Source organism: Anolis carolinensis, unplaced genomic scaffold (assembly GCF_035594765.1).
Source record: "Anolis carolinensis isolate JA03-04 unplaced genomic scaffold, rAnoCar3.1.pri scaffold_9, whole genome shotgun sequence".
Taxonomy (NCBI): domain Eukaryota; kingdom Metazoa; phylum Chordata; class Lepidosauria; order Squamata; family Dactyloidae; genus Anolis; species Anolis carolinensis.
The window spans coordinates 19,992,649-20,019,070 of NW_026943820.1; the positions used below are offsets into that span (position 1 = coordinate 19,992,649).

Here is a 26,422-nt window from a genome sequence, read left to right on the forward strand (position 1 = left end):
TGGGACGGAGTGGGCTGATGGCTTCCAAACGTGAGGGTTTTTTTATGTAGGGGAAATATTGGTTTGACAGGTTCAAGAGGAATAAATAGTGTTGGTGCTTTGAAGCCTGGCCGCTTTCTACCTTGGGCAGGTTGAATAGGAATGAATAGTCTGAGTGCAGGAAGTATGGATGTTGCAATTAGTTACCTTGATTTGTATTGAATGGCCTTGGAAGTTCGAGGCCTGGCTGTTTCCTGGTTGAGGGAATCCTTTGTTGGGAGGTGTTAGCTGGGCCTGATTGTTTCCTTTGTGGAATTCCCGTGTCTGGAATGTCCCTGTCTTTTGAGTGTTGTGACTATTCAGTGTCCTGATTTTAGAGATTGTATTGTTCTGTTTTCTTATTAGACCATAGTAATTATTACACATGATATAAAGTAATGTTATGTATTAATTACTGTTTTTACGAATTTAGCATGCAAACATTGCAACATTTAGTTTGAAAACATTGACTACTAAATGGCAGACTGCCTTGGATAAGTAAAGCTTGGCTAAGTGAGAGTGTACTGTATTGTCTGTTTGGAGGCCAAGTGTGAATGTTGCCATTGGCAAGCTTGATTAGCACTGAATGGCCTTGTAGCTTCAGTGCCTGGGTGCTTCTTGCCTGTGAAGCTGTTGATTGTACTGTTGTGGTTGTGATTGTTTTTATTATAATTGAGGTGTAGAGGAGGAGAAAATGAAAGTAATTGAGGGAGAACTCTTCCTACTTCCCCCTCCTCCTGGCCCCCGCCCCTCTGTGGCATCGGTGTGTCTGTTTGACGGGGCAACGTGGGCAAGGCCCCTCCCTTCCTCCCACCTCGCTCTGTTTACCTGACGACAATGAGGACGAGGAGGAGGAGGAGGCCCCGGAGGAGGGTGGCCGGGGAGGAGGCCTGGCCTCCGGGCACTCTCCTAGCCACGTCCCTTGGCCCCGGTTCCAGCCAGGCCTCTCCGGAGGGTGACGGTGGGGGGCTCTGTGCAGGCCTTGCTGTTCCCTCCTCCCTGGTGCCATGTTGAGGGCTGCTGGGTGAGTTTTTGTTGGTGGGCGGTGCCTCGGGGCAGGAAAAGGGGAGCACGTGGGAGCGCCTGTTGAGGAGAGGGGTGGGGGTTGTTCTGTCCATGGCTGGGGTTCGTTTTGGTGGAGGCGCACATGGAGCGTTTTTGTTTTTTTGGGATTTTTTAGGACCCGTGGTGGTTCCTGTTGTGTATTTTTGTTGTATGAACCTAGAGGCGTGGATGAGGGGTTGTGCTGCTAAATTTTGAGGTTGGAGGGTGTTTAGTTGTGTTGTTTTGCTCGTCGCCGGGATTCCATCACTCATTTATATATATAGAAGGTAAAGGTTTCCCCTAGACATTAAGTTTAGTTGGTCCAACTCTGAAGGGTAATGCTTATCTCAATTTTTAAGCCGAAGACGCCACCAAGGTCATGTGGCCAGCATGACTGCATGGAGCTCCGTTACCTTCCCACCAAAGGTAACAGTACCTATTGATTTACTCACATTTGAATGTTTTGAACTGCTAGGTTGACAGAAACTGGGGCTAACAACGGGAGCTCATCCCGTCCCATGGATTCGAACCTCTGACTTTCCAGTCAGCAAGTTCTTCATCTTAACCCGTTGTGCCACTCTGGCCCCATGAGCTTATCCATAGATCTTTTGAAAAAATACAGGGTGTTTGAAAAGAACTCACTAGTTTTAAGTTAAAACACATTAAAACTAGGGAGTTCTTTTTCAAACCGTGTATTTGGAGTACATCCTTGGAGGCCTACTTCTTCAGAGGACTCAATTGTGCCAAAAAAATCCAACTATAATTCTCAACATTGAGGTTCGCATTAGAAGTGATTATTTTATTTCTAATCACATAGCAACTAAAGTCAGAAAATGTTTAATGAAACTACAGATAATGTTAAGTGTATGGTTTAAGATTTCAAGTAAATAATAATAATTTAAGGAGCAATTTCTTGGGCTCTTAATCAGAAAAACTGCAGCATACAATTGGGAGAATTACTGCATTTCTTCAATTCTAAAATGACCCTTTTTCCTATATAAACATATCTAAAATGGGGTGCGTCTTAGAATCGTAATTGCCTCTTATTTTTTGTTGTTGATAGTGGTGATACTGGAATTAGGGTGAACTTTACAATTGAAGAAACATGGTACCTATACTTTCTTCCAGTGATTCCAACAAAAACTAGGATTTGACATAGGTGAAAAACTTACTTTTTTTTCAAGTTAAACTAAACAATGTGAAATTTAAAAATGTCCACAAAATATTTTTAATAGAAAAGATCATGTCGTGACCACACTCCACCCCGGACTGTGGTGGAGGCTCCTTCTTTGGAGGCTTTTAAGCAGAGGCTGAATGGCCATCTGTCGGGGTTCCTTTGAATGTGATTTTCCTGCTTCTTGGTAGGTGGTTGGACTGGATGGCCCATGAGGTCTCTTCAACTCTATGATTCTATGCTTGGTCCTTGTGACTGTGTCATAAAATGAATACTTGCAACCCCAGTCCAAACCCACTCCTGGTCTGAACAATAATTCACCGTGTTATGGAACTTTTTGGAAAATAATTTGAAGTACAAAGCCATCTACCCTCTCACGTTCTCCTGCTCTTGTATTGTTTGCAATGAAGAAATGTGGGGGATTACTTCATTTCAATAACTACTAGATCTGACCTGGATTGTAAGTATCCAATTAACCACATAGACATGCATATGTCACGCTGCACATGTAGGGCCAAAAGTCACCATGTAAGGGGTGATTTGGGCGTCCCCCAGACATTTATACATTACCCGAGTTCGCCAAGCCGCTATGAGACCACCACTCAAGAGCCCAAAATAGTTGAGGACAAAAAACACCTTTATTAGGTAGCTACCGACAGACAGGGCAACATGGGCTGTTGCTGATCCAAACTGTCTGTCCAGAGCTAATCAGCCCCGGACAATATATACCCTACTTGTTTACTACATTTCTAGTTCCCCTTTCTGGATTAGATTTACTGGAAATCCCCCAGTTCAGTTTGTGGTTAGCTAGCTACATCCTGCCTTGTCAACAACTCCAGGATGTGCTAACCACAACTTTCGACAGGTGCAAGCAGAACACATGTAATTTATATATTGCATACATTTCTCGGAATCGGCTGACCACAAGCTTGACCACAACTGAATTCTTGCTTAAACATAAACACATGATGTCCTAAGACAGCAAGTTTTATCTTTAATTCAGAGGGGAGACTGATCTAGTTTCCAAGCAGACAAGCATTCTAAATTGGAGTCACTTTGGTGTCTCAGTGACCCCTTCATTCCCCCGTTTTTTTCATGTAACCAAGAAAGACAATTTCTTGGTTGCACAGGTGTCCAATTACAGTGGGGTATTCCAAGGTATTCAGCTGTATGTAACATGTTGAACTTCTCTTCAAGCACGACCTGATACATGGCAAAAGAGACAAGGCAAAAATCATGATTAGCAACATGACAAATATTTTGATGAGGTCTCTCAGCCACCCAATCCACAAGGTAATCAGCGAACCTGTTCTAAATCCTTCTCCCTCAGTTAGATATCAGGATCATAGCCACGTTTTCATCATAAGCTCTTTTAGGCCTGTTTCACCGGTCTGTTGCCCAATGCCTGCAGGGGCTACTCTCGCGGGTGTATCTCAATATTGGTGGGGACTAGGGTACCAATGGTGCAAGTACCAACCCAAAGTGGAGGCAAGACTTTACCTCCCCACTTCCCACATATCCAGAAATACCCCGGAGGCAATCCTCCCATGGCATGGTTATCAAGCAAAATACCGGGCCTTGGCCTTTCAGGAATTTGGTATTCCATTGGGAAGCTTCCTTGTGTCCGGACCAGATCTTGTCGTGGTGGAGGCTTGCCTCCCGCCGCAGGTGGCTGAGTTGCTGCACGAGGCAGCTCCGACCCGGGCTTAACCACATATCGTGCCGAACGAGAAGGTGGTTTCTTGTCATCACCCTCTGGCGAGGAAGCTTGCCTTCTTAGTCTTTGTGGTTGTGGCTGTTCAACTCTATGGTGTATGTTGTCATAGTATACTGGGAGAGAGAGATTACAATGGGGGTAATCTCCTACCTCTATAAGGGTGGCTTGGGGAAAATTCTTATGATCAATTTCTGAGATCCCATCTTTTGATCGTGTCAAACAAGCTGATGCGGTTGGTGCAGATTCATCATGGGCCAACATAAATTGAGCTGAATCAGTCAACCCCTCATGGTCAGCGTATGTCCAAGGGGTGAACAGTTTCCATCCACTTAGATCCAGCAATGGACCTGCTTTCATGACCCAACCCTCATATTGAGAGTGAGGGCTATGGGCACAAATCCAGCAGTCTTTAACCTCTGCTTCTTTACTATATCTTTAATTAGTTGGTGGAACGTGTTTCTGTCCCAACCCATCTGGGCCTGCACCAATGGCATCATGATCAATATTAAAAAACATAATTGTGTCTTCATTTTCACACTTGTGTTTGTCCTCAATATTACAGCACAGAGCACAAAAACAGAATACAATACAACCCACAAATCCCCACACCCAAAACCCAGTGTCCATTCGGTCTTTTGGGACACTCTCGGAAGTGTACCCTTCTTCCTTCTTCAAGGCGGTTCTAGGTAACCTGACCTCTGGGGCTAGCTCTAGGTAGCTTCGGGCCCCTCCTCTTCAGGGCAGCTCTTGGTAGCTTGACCCTTAGGGTGTGTGAATTTGAGTGGATTGTCCTTATGCAGGTTTACCTTCCAGATGTCAGGGTCTTTGGTGGTGTAGTCCTTTTTGGTGCAAGTGTAATGTACCCCCGGCTTCACATCTCTTAACTTCACAGTAGTAAGAGCTATTTGGACCACCTCCAGTGGTCGAACACCTCCAGTGGTCGAACACCTCCAGTGGTTCCTTCCACCTTGGCCGAGGGGATCATACTTCCAATCTTGCAAGCAAACCTAGTCTCCTGGTGAGAAAAACATGTAGCGCAGTAACAGGGAAAGGGATAACGCAGCATTTCAGTAAGTTTATACAGTTTGTTTAACACCATATTCAGAATTTGGACCTCTTTCATCAATTCCTGTTTTCCCAATTCATGTATGTCTCATTGCAGAGGTCTAATTCTCAGAGAGGGTCTTCCATACAACAATTCATAAGGTTGGCAAAAGCCTGGTACTTTCATACATGTTGGTTAACAACCTGTCCAAAGATTGGACTTTTTTTTTTCCAGAGCCCTGTTCATTCTTTTACCCGAAGATTAAGGTCAATTACAATGCAATTTCCAAGCGGTGCCTCCCACCTGGGCTAGGCACCCAAGGACCTGGTGAACAAAGGCCGCGGGCCTCTGCCACCTGGTGACCAAATGACTGAGCCATTGTCACCCCAATGTGTAGAGCATCCCGTGCCCAGGGATTGCATCCCTTGACAAGGCACGCCTGACCTCTACAACTCTTTCAGCGGTGGTTGGAATCCACCCTGAATACTCCAGACCCTTGGCATCTTCGGCGAAATCAACTACTAAGGACTCAAAAGATTTAAAGGGTGTTGTTTACAAATTTCACATCCTGGGGCAGCAGCTCCGGCCAAGGCCTGCAAGCCATCCACCCAGAGCTGCCCCTCCAAGGGTGAAGCTATTCCAATTGCACCTAAATGGGTTTGTCTACTAATTTCTTTAATAATTTCCATCCCAAAGCTTTTGGGACATAAATTTTCTCATTGGGTAAGATAAAAACCTTACCCTTCCATCTTTCCCCTTCTGCTAGGGCCCACTCCTTCTCTTGTGCAGAGTAAGTCATGGACTCTACTACGGGCGTAACATCCAATTGTAAAACTGCTTCTTCTGATGTGCTTTCATCTGCTGCTTTCCTAGCTTGTTGGTCTGCCAGGCGATTTCCCTGTGTTACCTGATCCTCACCATACTGATGTCCTTTGCAATGCATGACTGCTATCTCTTTTGGTTCCCATACTGCATTTAAAAGTTGCAAAATTTCTGTTGCATTTTTGATCTGCTGTCCTGCAGAGGTCAGCAGTCCCCTTTCCTTATGAATGGCTCCGTGGGCATGCAAAGTGGTGAAGGCATATTTTGAGTCAGTATAAATGTTGACTCTTTTTCCTTTAGTCAATTGGGGGGGCTCTTATCAGAGCAATCTACTCGACCCGCTGTGCGGAAGTCCCCGGAGGCAACCCCTTTGCCTCTAGGGTCTCCCCATTGCTATTCACCACTGCATACCCCGCTCTCCTTTCGGAACCAACCACACGACTTGACCCATCTGTGAAAAGCACCCATTCCGGAGTTTGTAGTGGCAGATCTTTGAGATCTGGCCTACTTGAATACACTTCATCCATCACTTCTAAACAATCATGCTGCATCAATTCTCCTTCTTCCACTGGCATCAAGGTAGCTGGGTTCAAAGTGGCACACACTGTCAATTTAACCTGTGGATTGTCTACCAACATGCTCTCATACTTAAGCATTCGGCTATTGGTGAGCCAATGGTGTCCCCTTTGTTCCATTAAAGTCACTACTGCATGGGGACATTTTAAAATCACAGGCTGCCCTAAGGTCAGCTTGTTTACTTCTTCCACAAGAACCGCAGCAGCCGCTACAGCTCTCAAGCATGAAGGCCATCCACAGGCCACATTGTCTAATTGCTTAGACAAATAAGCCACCGGCTGAGTCAACACTCCTACAGCCACTCCTTTGCGTTCTCCTACATACATACATATATACATACAATGCTGGGGCAAACATCAAAGCTTTCTTCAATTGCTCAAACGCATCTTGCTGTTCAGTTCCCCATGCCAAGGGGTCTCCTGACTTCCCTTTGGTAGCCTCGTGGAGGGGTTTGGCATATAGTCCGAAGTTCGGAATCCATATACGACAAAACCCTGCCTCTCCCAGGAATTCTCTAACCTGTTTCCTAGTCCGGGGGGTAGGGATGGAGCAAATGGCTTCTTTGCATTCCACCTCTAGCCTCCGGAGACCTTTTTCCCAAACGAAATCCCATGCACTTAACACTGGCTGAGCCTTTTTTTCCCAAAACCTTGTAACCTTTATCACAAAACAAAACTATAACAAAGCCTTAGTTCCTCTCAAACATTCTTCTCTACTATCTGTTCTAAGAACACGCAACAAACAAAGCATCTTAGGTTATAATGACACAAGACCACACTGGTCCCACAAAACTCACAAAACACACCTTGAGTCTGGATAGGGGAGGTCTTGCCTTCCCCTTTTCCTTTCCATTAGGATGCCAATTTCCATTTGGGAACCACCTGTAACTATAACTCTATTCCTTCCAGTCATCCCATTGTTTTCTGCCATACACTAACATTCTTCCACCCATTCTGGATCCTTTCGCACAACCTCACACAGATACACAAACTCTTAAAGTGTAAACAGGATCAAGTGAACCTTCGGAAAGTCACTGGGGAGTGAAGGGGAATGAGGGCCACTCTATCTCACGCGACACACGCAACTTGCATGCCTTTATTCCTTTCTATTATCCGCCTGCAAAGCTTCCAATAAGCTATAGTGTCATGCACTTTATGTTCTTCTCATACACACACAAATAACAGCCATATACATTTTCATACAATCATGCATTTTCACTCTTGTAGGGCACAATGCCCCAGCTCCCTTTCTGTTCATTTATATAGATATTCCTGGAAACTCAAATTCATCATCTTCTCTCAGAAAAACCAGCCCATGCTTCATCCAATGCAGGATCAACCAATCCAATTGCAACCGGACCCCTACTGGGCTGGTTAACAGCTCCACGGTTCTGTCTCCTTCCTTTCCAACTTCCACTCCCATTTTGCACTTTCCTATTCTGTCCTCCTCCAAGATCCACCTTACAATCCGCCGCCCAGTGCCTTTGCTTGTGGCACCGTGCGCATTTATTCTTTCCAAGCTCATGCCCTAACACAGCGGCTATAACCTTGGCCCTACGAGACACCGCTGCCTCTTCCCGTTTGGCTTGCACCACCTCCCGGGACAAATAAACCTGGTTTGCAATCTCCAAAATCCTTTCCAAAGTCAAGTGAGCCAAACCAGCATCTTTCTGTAACTTTCTCCGTATGTCTGGGCTGCACTGGCTAGAGAAAACACTCTTCAACACTATCTTTCCTGCTGCCTGATCCCTCTGATCATCCATGTCATATGGAGAAAACTTTTCGAATGCTTCCCTGAGCCTTTCTAGAAATGCTACTGGACTTTCATTCTGCTCCTGCTCCATCTGGTAGATCTTTCTCAAATTTGGAACTCTTGGAGTCCCTTTTTCCAGGGCACAAACATTCAGGTTCTGATACAGCCTCAATGAGTTTCTACCATTTGCTGTATTCAGATCCCCTTGAGGGTCTACTCTCACTGGGAACACTTTCTCTTGGTATACATCCACAACATCCAAACTTCCAAACAGTGCACCGAGCACAAACACAAACCAAATACAGCATCCAAACCTCCAAACACAAACCCAAACCAAACACAGCATCCAAACCTCCAAACAAGGCACCATTCCTGCCTCGGCTGTGTACTCCTTCAATTGCTCAAAGTTATTCAACATACATCGGAGGGGGGTCATTGGCCCTCCTGTCCCTTTCGATTCTTTCCCACCCATTGGGGTACGCGGATTTGACCCTGGCCCGCACAGCCGGAAGATCAACGGTCTTCCTCCGCTTTCCCACTGGACGTGAAAGATTATTTTCCTAGTGGAGTATGTCCCCAGACCGTGGTCGGACCATCCTTGCACGTCTTGCTACTAGGGCCTGCCTCCGGACCTGGTCGGATTCCCCTTGCAGGTCTTTCCCAGAGCTCTCTTCCCTTTGGGGTTCTCTTGGTTCCCAAGGGATTCCTACGGGACCCCGAACTGCTTCTACAATTTAAAACTCTCCCTCCCCGCAATGCTAAACAACAAGCGGTTTTAAGAGGTATACTTGCCTAATTTTCGTTCCGTCCCGCGGCGGCCGGCCGACTTTCCCAGCGGTGGTTGTCTCACAACTTCTGTTTTGGAGGAGAGCACGCCTTTCCTTCGCTCGGGTGCCGCGAAGGGAACCACCGGTCTTTACCTCTATTTAGAGGCCGTGCGCACGTCTCGGCGCGGACCGTACGCAGCACCCCGGAAGGGGAAGTGGACACGCCTTGCTCCCAAGAGCAGCTCTTGAGTGGGCTACAACGGAACCTTGGCAAAACACTAGAAATCCCAAAATTCCGAAATCCCGGACCGGCCCCCAGAAATGTAAGGGGTGATTTGGGCGTCCCCCAGACATTTATACATTACCCGAGTTCGCCAAGCCGCTATGAGACCACCACTCAAGAGCCCAAAATAGTTGAGGACAAAAAACACCTTTATTAGGTAGCTACCGACAGACAGGGCAACATGGGCTGTTGCTGATCCAAACTGTCTGTCCAGAGCTAATCAGCCCCGGACAATATATACCCTACTTGTTTACTACATTTCTAGTTCCCCTTTCTGGATTAGATTTACTGGAAATCCCCCAGTTCAGTTTGTGGTTAGCTAGCTACATCCTGCCTTGTCAACAACTCCAGGATGTGCTAACCACAACTTTCGACAGGTGCAAGCAGAACACATGTAATTTATATATTGCATACATTTCTCGGAATCGGCTGACCACAAGCTTGACCACAACTGAATTCTTGCTTAAACATAAACACATGATGTCCTAAGACAGCAAGTTTTATCTTTAATTCAGAGGGGAGACTGATCTAGTTTCCAAGCAGACAAGCATTCTAAATTGGAGTCACTTTGGTGACCCCTTCAACCATTGCACCATTGATGGCAGCAGAAGTTTTGTGGAGACATCATGTTCCACTGTGCCTTGCCTTTGCATGCTACAATTGCACATTAGATGTCTAAATTGTGAATTGCAGTTATATATCATAATACTTGCCATATGTTGTGCCTAATATTTGTTGGGCAGTGTCACCATTTTACATAGATTCATTGTAAATGAATAATAATAATAATAATCATAGAATCATATGTGGGATTTGTGTATTGATAGTGTTTAAATGCAATTTGTGTCTTGGTTTGTATTGCATACTGATTGCATCATCCAGAGTGTACTATAGTCTGGAAAGAGTTAATTGCTGAGAAGCTGTGTTGACCTTGATGTGTGGCTGGAACTGGGGAGTGTCCAGACACAAGTGTGTGTGCATTGCTGATCAGTTCAGTTCTGTTCTGCTGTCTGCTGAGTAGAGTCAAGTCCTATGTTTGTCTGCAAGTCTGTCTTGATTACTGCTTACAGTAAAACTTTGTATATAGTTTTACCAAAGTCTCTGATGTCTCTTCGTTCTCCATTCCTCTGACTCCATCCATCTACTGCTGCACTGCAAATTACTCTGACAATGGGTTATGGGCCCAGACTGACCAGACTGACCAGTTCCTAGACTGCCCAGGTCCTAGACTGGACCAGATTTCTGAAGTTTGGAGTGGAGAGAAAGTTGGAGCTGTAACTGTGACCAGAGACATAATAGAATCATAGAATAGTAGAGTTGGAAGAGACCTCATGGGCCATCCAGTCCAACCCCCTGCCAAGAAGCAGGAAATCGCATACAAAGCACCCCCGACAGATGGCCATCCCTCAACGTTTCCTAGCATTCCTGAAATCCTTTCAACATAGCTAGCATCTGACCTCGCCTGTAATATGATTCCACCTCTGGATTTATTTCCATGGACTTGGTGAATAGCTTAGTCAGTTTTTTTTTTGCTTTCAACCTCAGCACTATGCTTTCAGACATCCCTTTTCATTGTGTTTCTTGGTACCTCAGCTCTATTTTCTGGAGTGCAGTATTCCAACCTCTCTTAGAGCTTCTGCTCCTGAAACTCTAAAAAAACATTAGAGTTTTCACATTTGTTTTGTTTCCTTTCTTATATGTCCTGCTGATTATGATGTCCTGATTATGATCTTTTCCGGAAAATTATAGTTCAATTGTTCTTTTCAGGATAAGAGTCCAAGTGAATGCTCAAACCTCTGGCTCAAAACATGTTTTCCACTTTCGATGAACTCAATTACTTCCAAATATACAGAAAGTGCTTATGTGTCTGTTTTGTTTTCTCCTCTTAAAATAAAAATGAAAATGGCAAGTTGCTTAGAATTAGGAATACGCAACTGAACTTTGGAGGCCATGCTGTTTCCTGGCAGTTTGCCTGACCCAGATCCACATAAAATGTTTCTTTCCCATTATCCCTGTTTCTGTCTTATGTTAGCTACTTTTTCTGCTTACAACAATAGTTTCCTCTCTCTCATAATCTCAAACATCTTTTAACAGACCACTAAAACACTGACCAGCAGTATGCAAAGCTCTGGATTCGCCATTTATCTTCTCATTGTGGAGTTGTCAGGATTAAATCCCTAACACACAGGCATTGCCAAAAGATCTCCTTCATCCCATTCCCACCATTTCTGTGCAAGAAGGTAGTAAAAATAGTACAGTAGAGTCTCACTTATCCAACACTCGCTTATCCAACGTTCTGGATTATCCAACGCATTTTTGTAGTCAATGTTTTCAAAACATTGTGATATTTTGGTGCTAAATTCGTAAATACAGTAGTTACTACATAGCATTACTGCGTATTGAACTACTTTTTCTGTCAAATTTGTTGTAAAACATGATGTTTTGGTGCTTCATTTGTAAAATCATAACTTAATTTGATGTTTAATAGGCTTTTCCTTAATCTCTCCTTATTATCCAACATATTCACTTATCCAACATTCTGCTGGCCTGTTTAGCTTGGATAAGTGAGACTCTACTGTACATGCAAAAATGCTAATAACATGGGGGATACAACAAACCTGAAGGTACTAAAATTAATCAAGAAAAATCAAGTGAATTAAATTAATTAGTAGGGCTGTGTGAGCAATGAAAAAAATATTTCAATATTTATTACAAAATTGGGGAAAGGAGTGAATTGTTTCTGAGGGTGTTTCAAAAATTATGGACCTAATTTTTTTTGTAACTATAACGAAGTAACAAATGTTTTGTTACTTTTTTACAAACAACATTTTTAAAATGTTTAATAGGATTTCCCTTAATCTCTCCTTATTATCCACCATATTCGCTTATCCAACGTTCTGCCGGCCCGTTTCCGTTGGATAAGTGAGACTCTACTGTACTTCAGTTTGTTGGTAAATCATATGTTGAAGCAACGGCACAAAGAAAGCATATATAAAGCTGAAGGGAAAGAATGTTTCTGGAGTTCTTTGTTTGCACATATTTGAAGCTTAATAAAACCCAGCACATTCGTCATGCACATATGAATGGTGTTAGCAACGTTTCTTCTGATTTGCTTCTAGAAATGTTCACCTCTCATTAGTCTCGAATTTCAAGCATGGAAAAAAAAAGCACAGGCAATTCATGGATTCTGGATCAGTTTCTCCGCTATGTCTACTGGGGAGCTTTACCTTCCTCTTCTGGTCTTTCATTTTCCTACAGTAAGGAGTTAACTCTCTTCACTTGCCCCCTTCCCTTTCCACCCACATACTTACAGACCATTTGCAGACTAACTAAACAAAAAGCAGACTTTAAAATCTTTAACTATGGCTTGACGTTAACTACAAACAGCTGTTGCGTGATAACAGGCTTCCTATTGGTAAATTGAGCCCCTTTCTGCCTTTCTTCCACAAGCAGGCTATTCTTGAAGCCATATTCGAAAAGTGGGGGTGGTGGAGGTTTAGCCTGACAGTCATAAGGTTTTAGAAGCAGGCGGGGGACCTGCGGTGGGAGAAAGAGTGGAGCCGAGAGCCAGACTGAATTGTTGGCGGCCCCATTTCAATGGATATTTTACATGGCAATTCTGCCTTGGCTACTGAATGCCAAAATACACAAATGAGCTTTCTTCTCATTCCTAAGGAAAAGAAAATAACCCATTCGGTTTTGTCCTTCATTTTAGCAAAAAGCTTGTTGTTCTGTGTGTGTACATGCGTGTATGTTTAAGTGGGAAAACAGGCAAAAAAAACTTTCTTTTAAAATCTAGGACCCATCCGGTTTCAATTAAAGCAAAATATCTAAAGTTGAGAGACATTAACTGTAGTACTTTTCCCATGCTCTAAATCAGGGGTCCCCAAACTTTTAAAACAGGGGGCCAGTTCACGATCCTTCGGACCATTGGAGGGCCAAACTATAGTTGGCCACCAAGCAATAACAACAACAACAACAACAACAACAACAATAATAAAAAAGAGAGTTGAAAGAGACCCTTTGGGCCATTGAGTCCATTCCCCTTCTGTCTTTGTGCACCGAAAGCACAAGCAAAGCACCCCTAACAGATGGCCACCCAGCCTCAATGTTAATAATAATAATAATAATAATAATAACAATAATAATAATTAATAAAGAGGGTTGGAAGAGATCCCTTGGGCCATTGAGTCCAACCCCCTTCTGCCTTTGTGCGCCAAAAGCACAAGCAAATCACCCCTGACACCAGCCTCAATGTTAATAATAATAATAATAATAATAATAATAATAATAATAATAATAATAATAATAAGGGTTGTAAGAGAAGAAGAGACCCCTTGGGTCATTTAGCCCAACCCCCTTCTGCCCTTGTGCCATGGGGGCCGGATAAATGGCTTCGATGGGCTACATCCGGCCCCCGGGCCTTAGTTTGGGGACCCCTGCTCTAAATCATACAATCCTTAGTGAATAAAATAACATATGGATCAACCAGATGCAAAAGTCTCAGATCAATTGCAGCTGAGTGGTTCCTCCAAAATTTTGTTTCTTTATTGCCACTGTTTCTGTTTCCATTTTTCCTGTCTTTAACACCTCTGGGTTAGCTGGTGTGTTTGTAAAATGATGGAGGGGAATCAAGATTTATTTGCTTTGCTTTTTACATATGACCTTCCCTAATTTTCAGAGATTGTACTATTATATTATTATTATATTATTCATTATTCATGACTACATTGAAACTAGAATAGAGAGAAATCAGCATGGAAACTGCAAAAGGTACCATAGATTGTTGTACATGGAAATAATGGTAGTAAATAGTTTTTGATTTATTGATTACAGTTATATATTACAATTATACATTTTTGTTATTTAAACTATATATATTGCGAAATTATGGGTTTTTTCTCGAAGTGACACACCACCCAAGTCATGCTAGGTTTTTTTGGTGAATTTTGACACACCAAGCGCAAAAGGTTGCCCATCATTGCTCTAAAGCATACAATCCTTAGTGAATAAAATAACATATGGATCAACCAGATGCAAAAGTCTCAGATCAATTGCAGCTGAGTGTTTCCTCCAAAATTTTGTTTCTTTATTGCCACTGTTTCTGTTTCCATTTTTCCTGTCTTTAACACCTCTGGTTTAGCTGGTGTGTCTGTAAAATGATGGAGGGGAATCAAGATTTATTTGCTTTGCTTTTTACATATGACCTTACCTAATTTTCAGAGATTGGAATATACAGTAGAGTCTCACTTATCCAACATAAACAGGCCAGCAGAACATTGGATAAGTGAATATGTTGGATAATAAGGAGGGATTAAGGAAAAGCCTATAAAACATCAAATTAGGTTATGATTTTACAAATTAAGCACCAAAACATCATGTTATACAACATATTTGACAGAAAAAGTAGTTCAATACGCAGTAATGCTATGTAGTAACTACCGTATTTACGAATTTAGCACCAAAATATCACGATGTATTGAAAACATTGACTACAAAAATGTGTTGGATAATCCAGAATGTTAGATAAGTGAGTGTTGGATAAGTGAGACTCTATTGCAGGGGTCCTCAAACTTTTGAAGCAGGGGGCCAGTCCACAATCCTTCAGACTGTTGAGGGGCCGAATTATCATTTGAAAAAAAATACAAACACATTCCTATGCATACTGCACATGTCCTCTTTGTAGTGCAACAATAACAACAATGAAAGAACAATACAATATTAAAAAATGAAAATAATTTTAACCAACATAAACCTATCAGGATTTCAATGGAAAGTGTGGGCCTGCTACTGGCCAATGAGATAGTCAAGTTAATTAGGATTGTTGTTGTGTCAAGTCATTTCAGACTTTGGTCGAGCCTAAGTCTAACATTAATTATTTTTTTACTGCATTTATTTACTACATTTATATCCTACCCTTCTCACCCCGAAGGGGACTCATAGCAGCTGTATGTACAAACAATATATTATATTATTAGCATAGCACAATATTAGCATTATATATTACTATATTGAACTATACCACTATACTGTAATATTATATGTAATATATAACATATAATTAATATTATTATATGGTATTGTTATTAGTATTATATTGTATAACATAATATTATTATCAATATTATATGTATATACAATATATTATATTATTAAAACTGATATAAAATATTATATTATAAAACTGAGGGCAGGGGCCAGGTAAATGACCTTGGAGGGCCGCATCCGGCCCCCGGGCCTTAGTTTGGGGACCCCTGCTCTACTGTATGTGTTAACATTACTGGAGGGATTGGCCTATAGATTCCTGGATCTGGGCCATCTTTGTCCTAGGGAAAAGTTTCATCATTCTTCTAATTATTATGCTCATTTACCTGCAATTTTCCTAATCTCATCAAAAGAAAAATATCTGGTAATTTTGACATGCTAGGTTTTTTGGCGAATTTTGACACACCAAGCGCAAAAGGTTGCCCATCATTGGCCTATGTCAATCATCCTGATGCAGTATGGGATAAGCAAAAGGTAACGGTAGGACAATTTCTATTGAGCCCCAAAGCAACCAGATAACACACACTGCATTGAAGCTGGGAGAATGGTCATGTCACAATGATCCAAAGAGGCATATGAGTGGGGGTCCAACTTTAAAATCCTGCCCCATCACATGCCATGTGCTGGTGCTTCAAACTACACACAAAGTCCCCTTGTCTCTGACCATGAAGACCATCAAAATAACCCTCACCACAGCATCTTTATACCACGATGGTCAGGTATGTATTCTCAACATAGCAGGAGTGCTGCTCTTCCTGTTCCAGTTATGTGCACTTTGGAGTGGAACTACAATGGGTTCCTGCAAGACATTGTAAATCACACCGAGTTATGCTTTCTTTGGTTTCTAATGGAACTCTCCCCCTTTTTAAAACTTTTAAAAATTTATTTACAGCATTTATATTCCGCCCTTCTCATCCCGAAGGGGACTCAGGGCGGATCACATTACACATATAAGCAAACATTCAATGCCTTTTAACATAGAACAAAGACAAGACAAACATAGGCTCCGAGCAGGCCTCGAACTCATGACCCCCATGGTCAGAGTGATTCATTGCAGCTGGTTGCAGCTGGCTTGTTCTCCCCCCTGCGCCACATGAAAAATGTTTCATATTTTGTTCTTTCAAACAAATAACAGCTCATTCTAGTTGCTCAAGTACCTTATTTCGACTTTAGTCCTGACAGCACCAGAGTCTTCTATATGCAACAGGATAAATCTGGAAATGACCAAGACATTTCTGGTCTAGAGAAAGAAAGAAAAACACCCATAGTTAAATTTTCCCAATATACATAAATGTAATTGTGGGAATTTTGGGTCAAAATTCAACTCTTGGGTCCTCTGTGGGTCCGGTTGGGTTCCTAACTCCCAAAATTCCCATCTCTGTGTTCAACTTTTGAATAATAGAGCACTATTTTATGGGGAAAGTGCAAAGTTTTAAAGCATTTTCTGTCACCCCAAACTGTGTACAATTTCTTGCTGAGATGCTATTTTACATCTGGGCATCTTAAATCAGTGACCTTTCTTCTGAATAAATTTGCCAATTTCGAAAAGCCAAGCTGGGCAGATTTCCTCGTCAATGGCTCAGAAGGCCATATGTATTTTGAGCTGGATGTAAACCAGATTTCTGGTATTTTTGCACAAAATATAATTAATACTTTATGTGAAGAAAAACTATGGTGGTTGCTATTTACATAGGATTTATTGCGGCTTTGGAGAAGCAAATGAGACCATGGACTTATTTTTATTGTCATTATTATTGCTTGAAACAGCACAGAGTGGCTGACATTCTTCCATTCATTGGCCCCCCTTCCCCAGCTAACTCATGCTGGCCATTTGTTTGAAGTTACTGCAGAATGTACCACGACGAGACTTCTTAAAATAGTACCAGCTGAAACAACATAATTCTCTTCTGCAGGGCTGGATGAAATGCTAAGAAAGGAAACAAGCCAGACAAAAGACAACATTTTCATAGAAAAAAGGCTCAAACAAGCAAGCAAATGTCTGAAGTATTTTTCTTTCTTTGCAGATTTAATGCTGGTTTCAATGCAGTTAGTGTCAGGGAACAGATATAGATTCCGTTCATTCCTGCCTGTGTACAAAAATATGGTAGGATTGTTAGGCACTGCCGAGTTACTTTCTTTTTGGGTATGTATACAGGCAGTCCCCAAGTTACAAAAATGGTTCTGTACATTTGTTCTTAATTTGAATTTGTATGTAAGTTGGGTCAGGTATTTTTATATATAGGGAAGGGTTAACACCCCTGAGACATTTGTTTGGTTGTTTGTGCCCCTGTTCAGAAGATTTCACCTCACTTTCTGTCCCTATGATAATTGAATTAAAAAAATAGCTTGATTTGGAACCAAAGATTATTGCTAAAGTGTCTGTGGAGACACCTTCTCCTTGTGTCTTTCAGAAGTGAACTTCCCTTCCAAAGGGAAGATTTCTCTCACTTCCTGTTGTCTCACTCCCGTTCTTAACTGTGAGTCAGTTCTAAATGGGATGCTTGTGATCCAGGGACTGTATAGTTATGTTTGCCCACCTATCCACTACTCACATAGGTAAAGGTAAAGCTTTTCCCCTGACATTAAGCCTAGTCGTGCCCAACTCTGGGGGTAGATGCTCATCTCCATTTCTAAGCTGAAGAGCCGGCATTGTCCATAGACACCTTCAAGATAATGTGGCCGGCATGACTGCATGGAGTGCCATTACCTTCCTTAATCTATTCACATTTGAATGCTTTCAAACTGCTAGGTTGGCAGAAGCTGGGGTTACCAGTGGGAGCTCGCCCCACTCCCTGGATTCAAACCACCAACCTTTCAGTCAGCAGCTCAGTGGTTTAACCCACTGTGCCACTGGGGGCTCAATGACAACTTAACGGATTCTCATGTGCTACAGCAAAATACCTGTGTGACAGATACTAGAAAGAGGCAACTAGCATGAGGCTATTGCCTTTGTGATCTGCTTGAGTAAGGTTACAAGGAATACCTGGCCAGTCCTTATTGGTGGAGGGAGGGGAAAAGGATTGGTGAAGGGGAAAACATCCAGAGCTAACTGGGCCTTCAGTCTGATTGAGCGTGTGTGAATTTTCTCCTTGCTGTTAGGCTCCTTTTGGAATAACCCCATTTACCATAACTTAGCATAGGATATGAGGCAAAGCCATTCTCTCTGCTCTTTGTTTCCTTTCAAATGAGGCAAGCCAATAAAATCAAAGTAAAGAGATAGAGATCAGATAGAGATAAGTCTAGAAATTGTAGTCAAAACATCAACCGCAAAAATCCAAAATCAGCTTATCAATGGATCTATGTGAGTAATTTTTTTTGTGAGCACTGTACCTTAACTTTGATCAGAAATTACTGTGATTAAAGTGGCAAAAGGCAAGAACTTAGACCAATCCAGGATGACTTAAAGGAAGCAACAACCTCTTTTACTTTCTCCACCATGGCACTGCTTCAGACCTTTTCAAATACCTGGGTGGGGAAATGGCCAGTGGCCAGAGATGTCTAGTCCCTTAAGGAAGTATTGGTATTCTTTCCAAGAAATGACCCTCTATTTATCAACAAGTCATATCAAATCCATAATTTTGCCCCCAAACTTTTCCTCAATGTGTACATGAATACATACGGTATCTCCATTGTGGATTTCAAATATAGATATACATAACTGCTTCTCCATTTGCATATATTTAAAATTCCCACTTTAAAATCTAATAATTTACCATCAGCTGTAGGTTACTTTTTCATCCTCAGGTATTCTCTTCTGTGAACCATGTACATGCTTTTCCATTTTGTCTGAATCGAACCGTGGAGTTTTTCCAGAAGTATCGAGAAGTTGCGTATTTCTGACTAAACCGAGAGGCCTTGAGGAATCTGCATTTCATTTTTGCTTCTACCCCCTGCAAAGCAAAATCATATTCAATCCATAGAAACAATCAAAGACTCTCCCAAATGAAGACAAATGCAGTGTTGGAAACCTAATCCTTGAAGTAATCATTAGCAAACATTTGAAAGTAAGAAACAACTGCTGGGCTGCACAATTTGTAAAACTATCTTGCACAGGCAAATACTGGGAAGGAAGTATGGCTGTGAATAAAATAACAGAACACATAACTGTAACTCACAAGTAATGTAATATTTATAAAAATCCTCCAACAAAGCAGAGCTTCTTTCAAGGTATTTCAAAGAACTATTAATCTCTGAAATAGTAAGAAAATGAGAGAACACAGTGACCAATAAGAAAGTGAAATCCTCGTCTTTGCTGGCTTCATGATCAAATGCAATCTGTGGGTGATCTATGAGAACCACTGTGTTTTTGTAAAAAGAATCAAGGTCCTTAATACAACACTTGGAATATAAATTGGACAGTTACTTTTGTTCTGATGCCATGGTGTCAACATTGTCCCGGTCTCTTTCCTTCTCTCTTTCTCAGTCTGTCTGTCTGCCCGCCTCTCCCCCTCCCATGCTTCTTTTTCTCTCTCTCGTTTCTTTTTAGAAAACAATGTTTTGGAAAAAATTGCTGTATGGCTTTTTCTCTCTAGTCATACCTTGATTCCTCAGTCATTTCAGAAAGCTTTGATTAAACTCTCATTGCAAATATTTGGTCCCAATCATAAAGATTTAAGGAGAGATCAATCACAGCCAAATACTTAAGTCAGAAGAATTTCTGAGTAGGATCCTAGCCAGCATCATTCTATTTCAGGATACTCCCAATAAGGAGTATTCAAACCTTGATGGAAACTTCCGATAGGTACGTAACTGTATGCACAAAAGCCATCCAATCCAAACCCTGCCATGGTGGAATGTACAATGGCTATCATGTCCCCTCTCAGCCATCTCTTCTTCTAATTAAACACATTCAGCTTTTTAAGTTGCTCCTCGTGGGGCTTAGCTTCCAGACTTTTGATCATTTTGGTCACCTTTCTTTGGTCAAGTTACAGCTTGTCAATATCCTTCTTGAATTGAGATGTCCAGAACTGGACACGGTTTTACAGATGAGGTTTGACTAAAGTAGAAAAGAATGAGACTATGACGTTCCTAAATTGAGACATTGTGCTACTAAGTCTAGAATCACATTGGCTTTTTAAGCTGCCACATCACACTACTGACTCATATTCAGCTCATGTTTTACTAAGACTCTGAAATCCATTTCACGTGGGCTCTTTATTTATTTATTTATTTGCATCACTTTTACCCGGCGGCGTACAACAGTCGACAAGTATATTGCCCAAAATACATTCAATAAAACAGTAATAGAATCCATAAACAATAAAACAGTACCGCATTAATTAAAACTCTAATGAAATTCTATTAAACCATGAATTATAAAATTTAAAATGCATATATAGTTAAATTTGTCCACTAACACCTTCGCATGCGCATTGATTCACGTCATGTCAACCTCAGATGTTACTCCTCAAACGCTTGAGTACATAACCATGTCTTCACGGCTTTCCTGAAACCTAGGAGAGTCGGAGCTTGTCAGTTCATTTTTCTATCTTAGTGTAGTATCTAGGCATGGGTGAATTCCTCGGAATAATAGTTAATTGCAATAAAATCGTATCTATTTTCAGTTCCAAACGGGGTTCTGAGGTGGTTTGGCGATTCTGAGTTAACCTTCCAATTGAAGCATTGGCGCCCATTTTAATTCAACCAAATTTTGTTTGCAGGGAGGAGCAGCCTACCCTGGGCTTGCCTCCTTGTCCAGTCAGTGCTGAGTCTTGGCAGAAAGGGAAGAGCGTTTTCTCTCCAGTGGCTAGCATCTGGGCTTAATAACAGCCCCATAGAAAGAAACCAAGTCCTGAGCATTTTCCCTCCTGGCTAGCAGCGGGCCATTTTGAGACAGCATGGTGTAGTGTAGTGCTTTGAGAGTTGGACTATGATTGTGGCTTGATTCCCCATTCAGCCACGGAAACCCACTGGGTGATCTTGGGCAAGTCACACACACTCAGCCCCAGAAAACCCAATGAAACAGGAAATAACACTTTCAAACCAGGAACAGATTTCCTTATTCAGAGGTTGATCGCCATCTGTCAGGAGTGATTTGATGGTGTGCTATGATTTTTGTTCATGGTTGATAAATATCATGTCCTAATTGGTTCTGTCATAAAAACATGGCAAAACTTTATTACACTGCAAAAACTTTGTCTTTGCACAAGGGACATCATCCTATAAAAATAGCACATGATAGTTTGTTGAGTCTCTCTCCACCAATTTAACAAAGTTTCAGCCACAAAAACAAAGTTTCTGAAGTAGAACAGTGACTTTCAAAGTAAAGACAACCCAATGAAATAGGAAATAACACTTTCAAACCAGGAACAGATTTTTGTTATTATTAAAAATGTTTTTTTATAAAAACTTTGAAAATTCACCAAAAATCTATGGATAAGTTAAATGTTCTTAGATTTGGTGAGCTAACAGTGGTAAATGTGTTCTATCACTGTAGCAAGTTTCATTAGGATAGCTCAAAAATGAGGGAGAGAGAAGCCCCTCAAGTTTCCCCATTGACAATAATGTTTTCCTTCATGCGCATGCACATCCACCATTAACAGGGTACAAGATTCGAAAGTTTCAGAAAGTTTTGAACTTTTTGCCTTCAAAATTCACCTTTGGTTTGACAGTTAATCAATTACCAACCCACCTCTGAGTAGCATTGTCTAGTTATCAGATTAGGTCCATAATGGAGCTCCTGCAATTAGCATCCTTGACAAATATCGGAGTGGGATGAGATACTATAAAGTTCTATCAAGTGGGACATAGGTACCTGTCCTTCCTCACCTTCCAAACCCAAACTTTCATGATCACAACTTCTAGGATTGACTTCAATAAATGTATTATGTATTATGTGGGGACATGAGAGAAGCCTCCCACAAGGATGGTAAAAACATCAAAAATATCCGGGCATCCCCTGGGCAACGTCCTCACAGACGGCCAATTCTTTCACTCCAGAAGCAACTCAAGTTGCTCCTGACACGAAAAAAAATGTGTTGTGTGAAGTCCTTTTATTTTATTTTTGACAAGCTAAACCTACCGACAGCCAATTTTAGTAGATGGCCCTGACTTCCAATATTTCATTTACAAATGACTAGCTTTGCCCGGCTACGCGTTGCTGTGGCTTATGCTTTCAGGATGTTGCTCTTTATTTACTGTCCTGATTTTAGAGATTATATTGTTCTGTATTATTATATCACAGTAATTATTACATATTATAGTTACAATCTTATATTATCTGCTTAGAACTGGATTATATGAGGCCCCTTCTTCACAGCTGTATAAAATGCACACTGAAGTGGATTATATGGCAGTGTGGAGTCCAGATAATCCAGTACAAAGCAGATAATATAAGATTATAAATGGGTTATATAGCTGTGTGGAAGGGCCTTGAGTCTACATTGCCATATAATCCAGTTAAAATCTGACAATCTGTATTTTATAGGCAGTGTGAAAGAGGCCTAAGTGAGGCCTAACTCTGCCTGTCCCCTGGGCTGAGTGGGTTGCTAGGAGACCAAGTGGGCAGAGCTTAGCCTTCTAACTGGCAGCAATTGGATAAAAACAATTATTCCTCTCCCTCTAATTAGGACTTTATTTTTCTTTTCTTTTTGTTGTATGAATGTAGAGGCATGGATGAGGGGTTGTGCTGCCAAGTTTAGTGTTTCTGGGGTGTGTAGTTTTGCTGTTTTGTCCTAGCCCAAAATTTCATTACCCTTTTATATATATAGATTATATATATATATATATATATATATATATATATATATATTGATTTTTAATGGAAAAAATCTTCAAGAAACAGCTGGATATGAACATTGAGTAGAATTTTTTTCCATCCGTAAATGAAGATCAGACTATAATAATGCCTGAGCTACTTTCCAGACAAATATATCTGTATGAATTCTTGTATTCCATTGCTGTAGTTGTTTTCACCTGATCAATAAAATGACTGAGCCTCATTAATTTCATAAGCCCAAGCAAGTATTATTAATTCTAACAGGCTCATAAAAAGAGGTGTGTATCTAATTAATTTCCAGATTTTAAGAGTGTTAGTATCTATCAGAGCTATTCCGAAATGAAAAATGTGATAAAATCTCCTTGTGGGGGAAAACTATTTAGTCTCCTCAGCCATACATTCTTATCTTCATTAGTCCATGGCAGGTTCAATTTTGGTCTGCTTGGTTTATGAGGGAAAGCAGAAAGATACCACAGGAGACAAATATATACCACAGAGAACAGAAAAACAAATAAAAATGAGCCTGGGAAAAACGGGGGGAGGGAGGGGATAAGAACCAAAAATGTTCAAGGGAAAACATAGTCTGAATCAAAACTTTGTGAATAAAAAGACTCTTCTATGAATTTGCCACAGCAAAAAAGGTATTGTGAAATAGTATAAACCCTCAGGTATAGAAGTAAATATTGGGTTGCTTTTTCTAAAACTGTGTACAGAAGGTAAAAGCATTTTTGTCTATAATTCCACAGAGGCAGCGTAATACTTAGCTCCCCGACCTTCGGCATCCATTTCTCTATATCTGCGATATAGCTCTTGGCTCATTTAGAAAGGAGAGAAAAGTCTCTGAAAATCCACATTTTGTTCTTGTGCAAACCAATTTTATTTTGGAGATCCACATGACATTTACTTCACCCCTAAGAATTTCATGGGAACTTTTCATTCTTACATCAGTTTAAATCAGGGGTCCCCAAACTTTTAAAGCAGAGGGCCAGTCCACAATCTTTCAGACTGTTGAGGGGCCGAATTATCATTTGGAAAAAAATACAAACAAATTCCTATGCATACTGCACATGTCTTATTTGTAGTGCAACAACAACAATAACGAAAGAACAATACCATATTTAAAAATGAAAACAATTTTAACCAACATAAACCTATTAGGATTTCAATGGAAAGTGTGGGCCTGCTACTGGCCAATGAGATAGTCAAGTTAATTAGGATTGTTGTTGTTGTTGTGTGCCTTCAAGTCATGTCGGACTTTGGCTGAGCCTAAGTCTAAAATTAATTATTTATTTACTGCATTTATTTACTACATTTATATCCCACCCTTCTCACTCCGAAGGGGACTCAGAGCAGCTGTATGTACATACAATATATTATATTATTAGCATAACACAATATTAGCATTATATATTACTATATTGAACTATACCACTATACTATTATATAAAATGTAATATATAACATATAATTAATATTATTATATGGTATTACTATTAGTATTATATTATATAACATAAGATTATTTATTTATTTATTTATTTTTCAAACTTATATGCCGCCACTCCCCTAGGGGAGTATATACTATTAATAATTATATTATTAAAACTGATATAAAAATATTATATTATAAAACTGAGGGTGAGGGCCAGGTAAATGACCTTGGAGGGCCGAATCCGGACCCCGGGCCTTTGTTTGGGGACCCCTGGTTTAAATTAACCCAATATTTTTCAAATTGAAATATAGCTCAACTTCCATTGTTTGTATTATCCTGAAACTAGCCACATGTAAAGAACACAAATATTTTTTTTTCTGGGATACAGTTTCAATTGAAATGATTAAAAGTCCAGATTGGTTTCTCAAAAAAAAAATCATACCAGACTAATTTTATCTCTTTTTTCAATAGAGTTACAAGCTTGGTAGATGCAGGGAATTGCTGTGGATGTGGCACATTTTGCTTTCAGTAAGGCCTTCAACAAAGTCCCCCATGAAACTTCTTGCAAGAAAACTTGTCAAATGTGGGTTAGGCAATGCTACTATTAGGTGGATCTGCAATTCGTTAAGTGACTGAACCCAAAGGGTGTTCACCAATGGTTCTCCATCATCTTGGAAAGAAGTGATTAATGGAGTGCCACAGTGTTTGGTTCTGGACCCAGTACTGTTCAACATCTTTATTAATCACTTGGATGAAAGTTTAGAGGGCATAATTATCAAATGTGAAGATGACACCAAATTAGAAGGGATAGCTAATATTCCAGAGGACAGGATCAGAATTCAGAATGACGTTAACAGATTAGAAAGCTGGGCTAAAACTAACAAAAGGAATTTCAGCAAGGACAAATGTAAGATACTACACTTAGGCAGAAAAAAAATGAAATGCAAAGATGCAGAATGGGTAACACCTGGCTCAACAACAGTCCATGTGAGAAAGATCTTGGAAACTTTGCGAACAACAAGTTGAACATGAGGCAACAATGTGATGCAGCAGCTAAAAGAGCCTATGGGATTTTGGGCTGCATCAAAAGGATTATAGTACCTAGATTGAGGGAAGTCATGGTATTGAAGGAACTAGCGGAAGTTATTTCAGAACCACTGGCAATTATCTTCGAGAGTTCTTGGAGAATGGGAGAAGTCCCAGCAGATTGGAGGAGGGCGAATGTTGTCCCTATCTTCAAGAAGGGAAAAAAGAACGACCCAAACAATTACCGTCCGGTCAGCCTCACATCGATACCAGGCAAGATTCTGGAAAAGATCATTAAGGAAGTGTTCTGCGAACACTTAGAAACAAATGCGGTCATTGCTAATAGTCAACACGGATTTACCAAAAACAAGTCATGCCAGACTAATCTGATCTCTTTTTTCGATAGAGTTACGAGTTGAGTCGATACAGGGAATGCTGTGGATGTAGCCTACCTGGATATCAGTAAGGCCTTCGACAAAGTCCCCCATGACCTTCTGGCAAACAAACTGGTAAAATGTGGGCTAGACAAAACTACGGTTAGGTGGATCTGTAATTGGCTAAGCGAACGAACCCAAAGGGTGCTCACCAATGTGTCGTCTTCATCATGGAAAGAAGTGACAAGTGGAGTGCCGCAGGGTTCCATCCTGGGCCCGGTTCTGTTCAACATCTTTATTAACGACTTAGACGAAGGGTTAGAAGGCACGATCATCAAGTTTGCAAATGACACGAAACTGGGAGGGATAGCCAACACTAGAGAAGACAGGAGCAGAATTCAAAACGATCTTGACAGACTAGAGAGATGGGCCGAAACTAACAAAATGAAGTTCAACAGGGACAAATGCAAGATACTTCACTTCGGCAGAAAAAATGGAAATCAAAGATACAGAATGGGGGACGCCTGGTTTGACAGCAGTGTGTGCGAAAAAGACCTTGGAGTCCTCGTGGACAACAAGTTAAACATGAGCCAACAATGTGATGCTGCAGCAAAAAAAGCCAACGGGATT

At 41.1% G+C, this 26,422-nt stretch overlaps 1 protein-coding gene across 1 annotated transcript; it reads right to left on the minus strand.

The window, feature by feature from the left end:
- Nucleotides 1-3,496: 3,496 nt before the first annotated feature.
- LOC134293601 (uncharacterized) lies at nt 3,497-9,677 on the minus strand. Its single transcript, XM_062961695.1, has 2 exons — nt 4,902-9,677; nt 3,497-4,867 (listed from the first exon to the last, which is right to left on the minus strand). The coding sequence occupies exon 1, from the start codon at nt 8,618-8,620 to the stop codon at nt 7,685-7,687; it is 936 nt and encodes a 311-aa protein (XP_062817765.1). The 5' UTR covers nt 8,621-9,677; the 3' UTR covers nt 3,497-4,867; nt 4,902-7,684.
- Nucleotides 9,678-26,422: the final 16,745 nt, after the last annotated feature.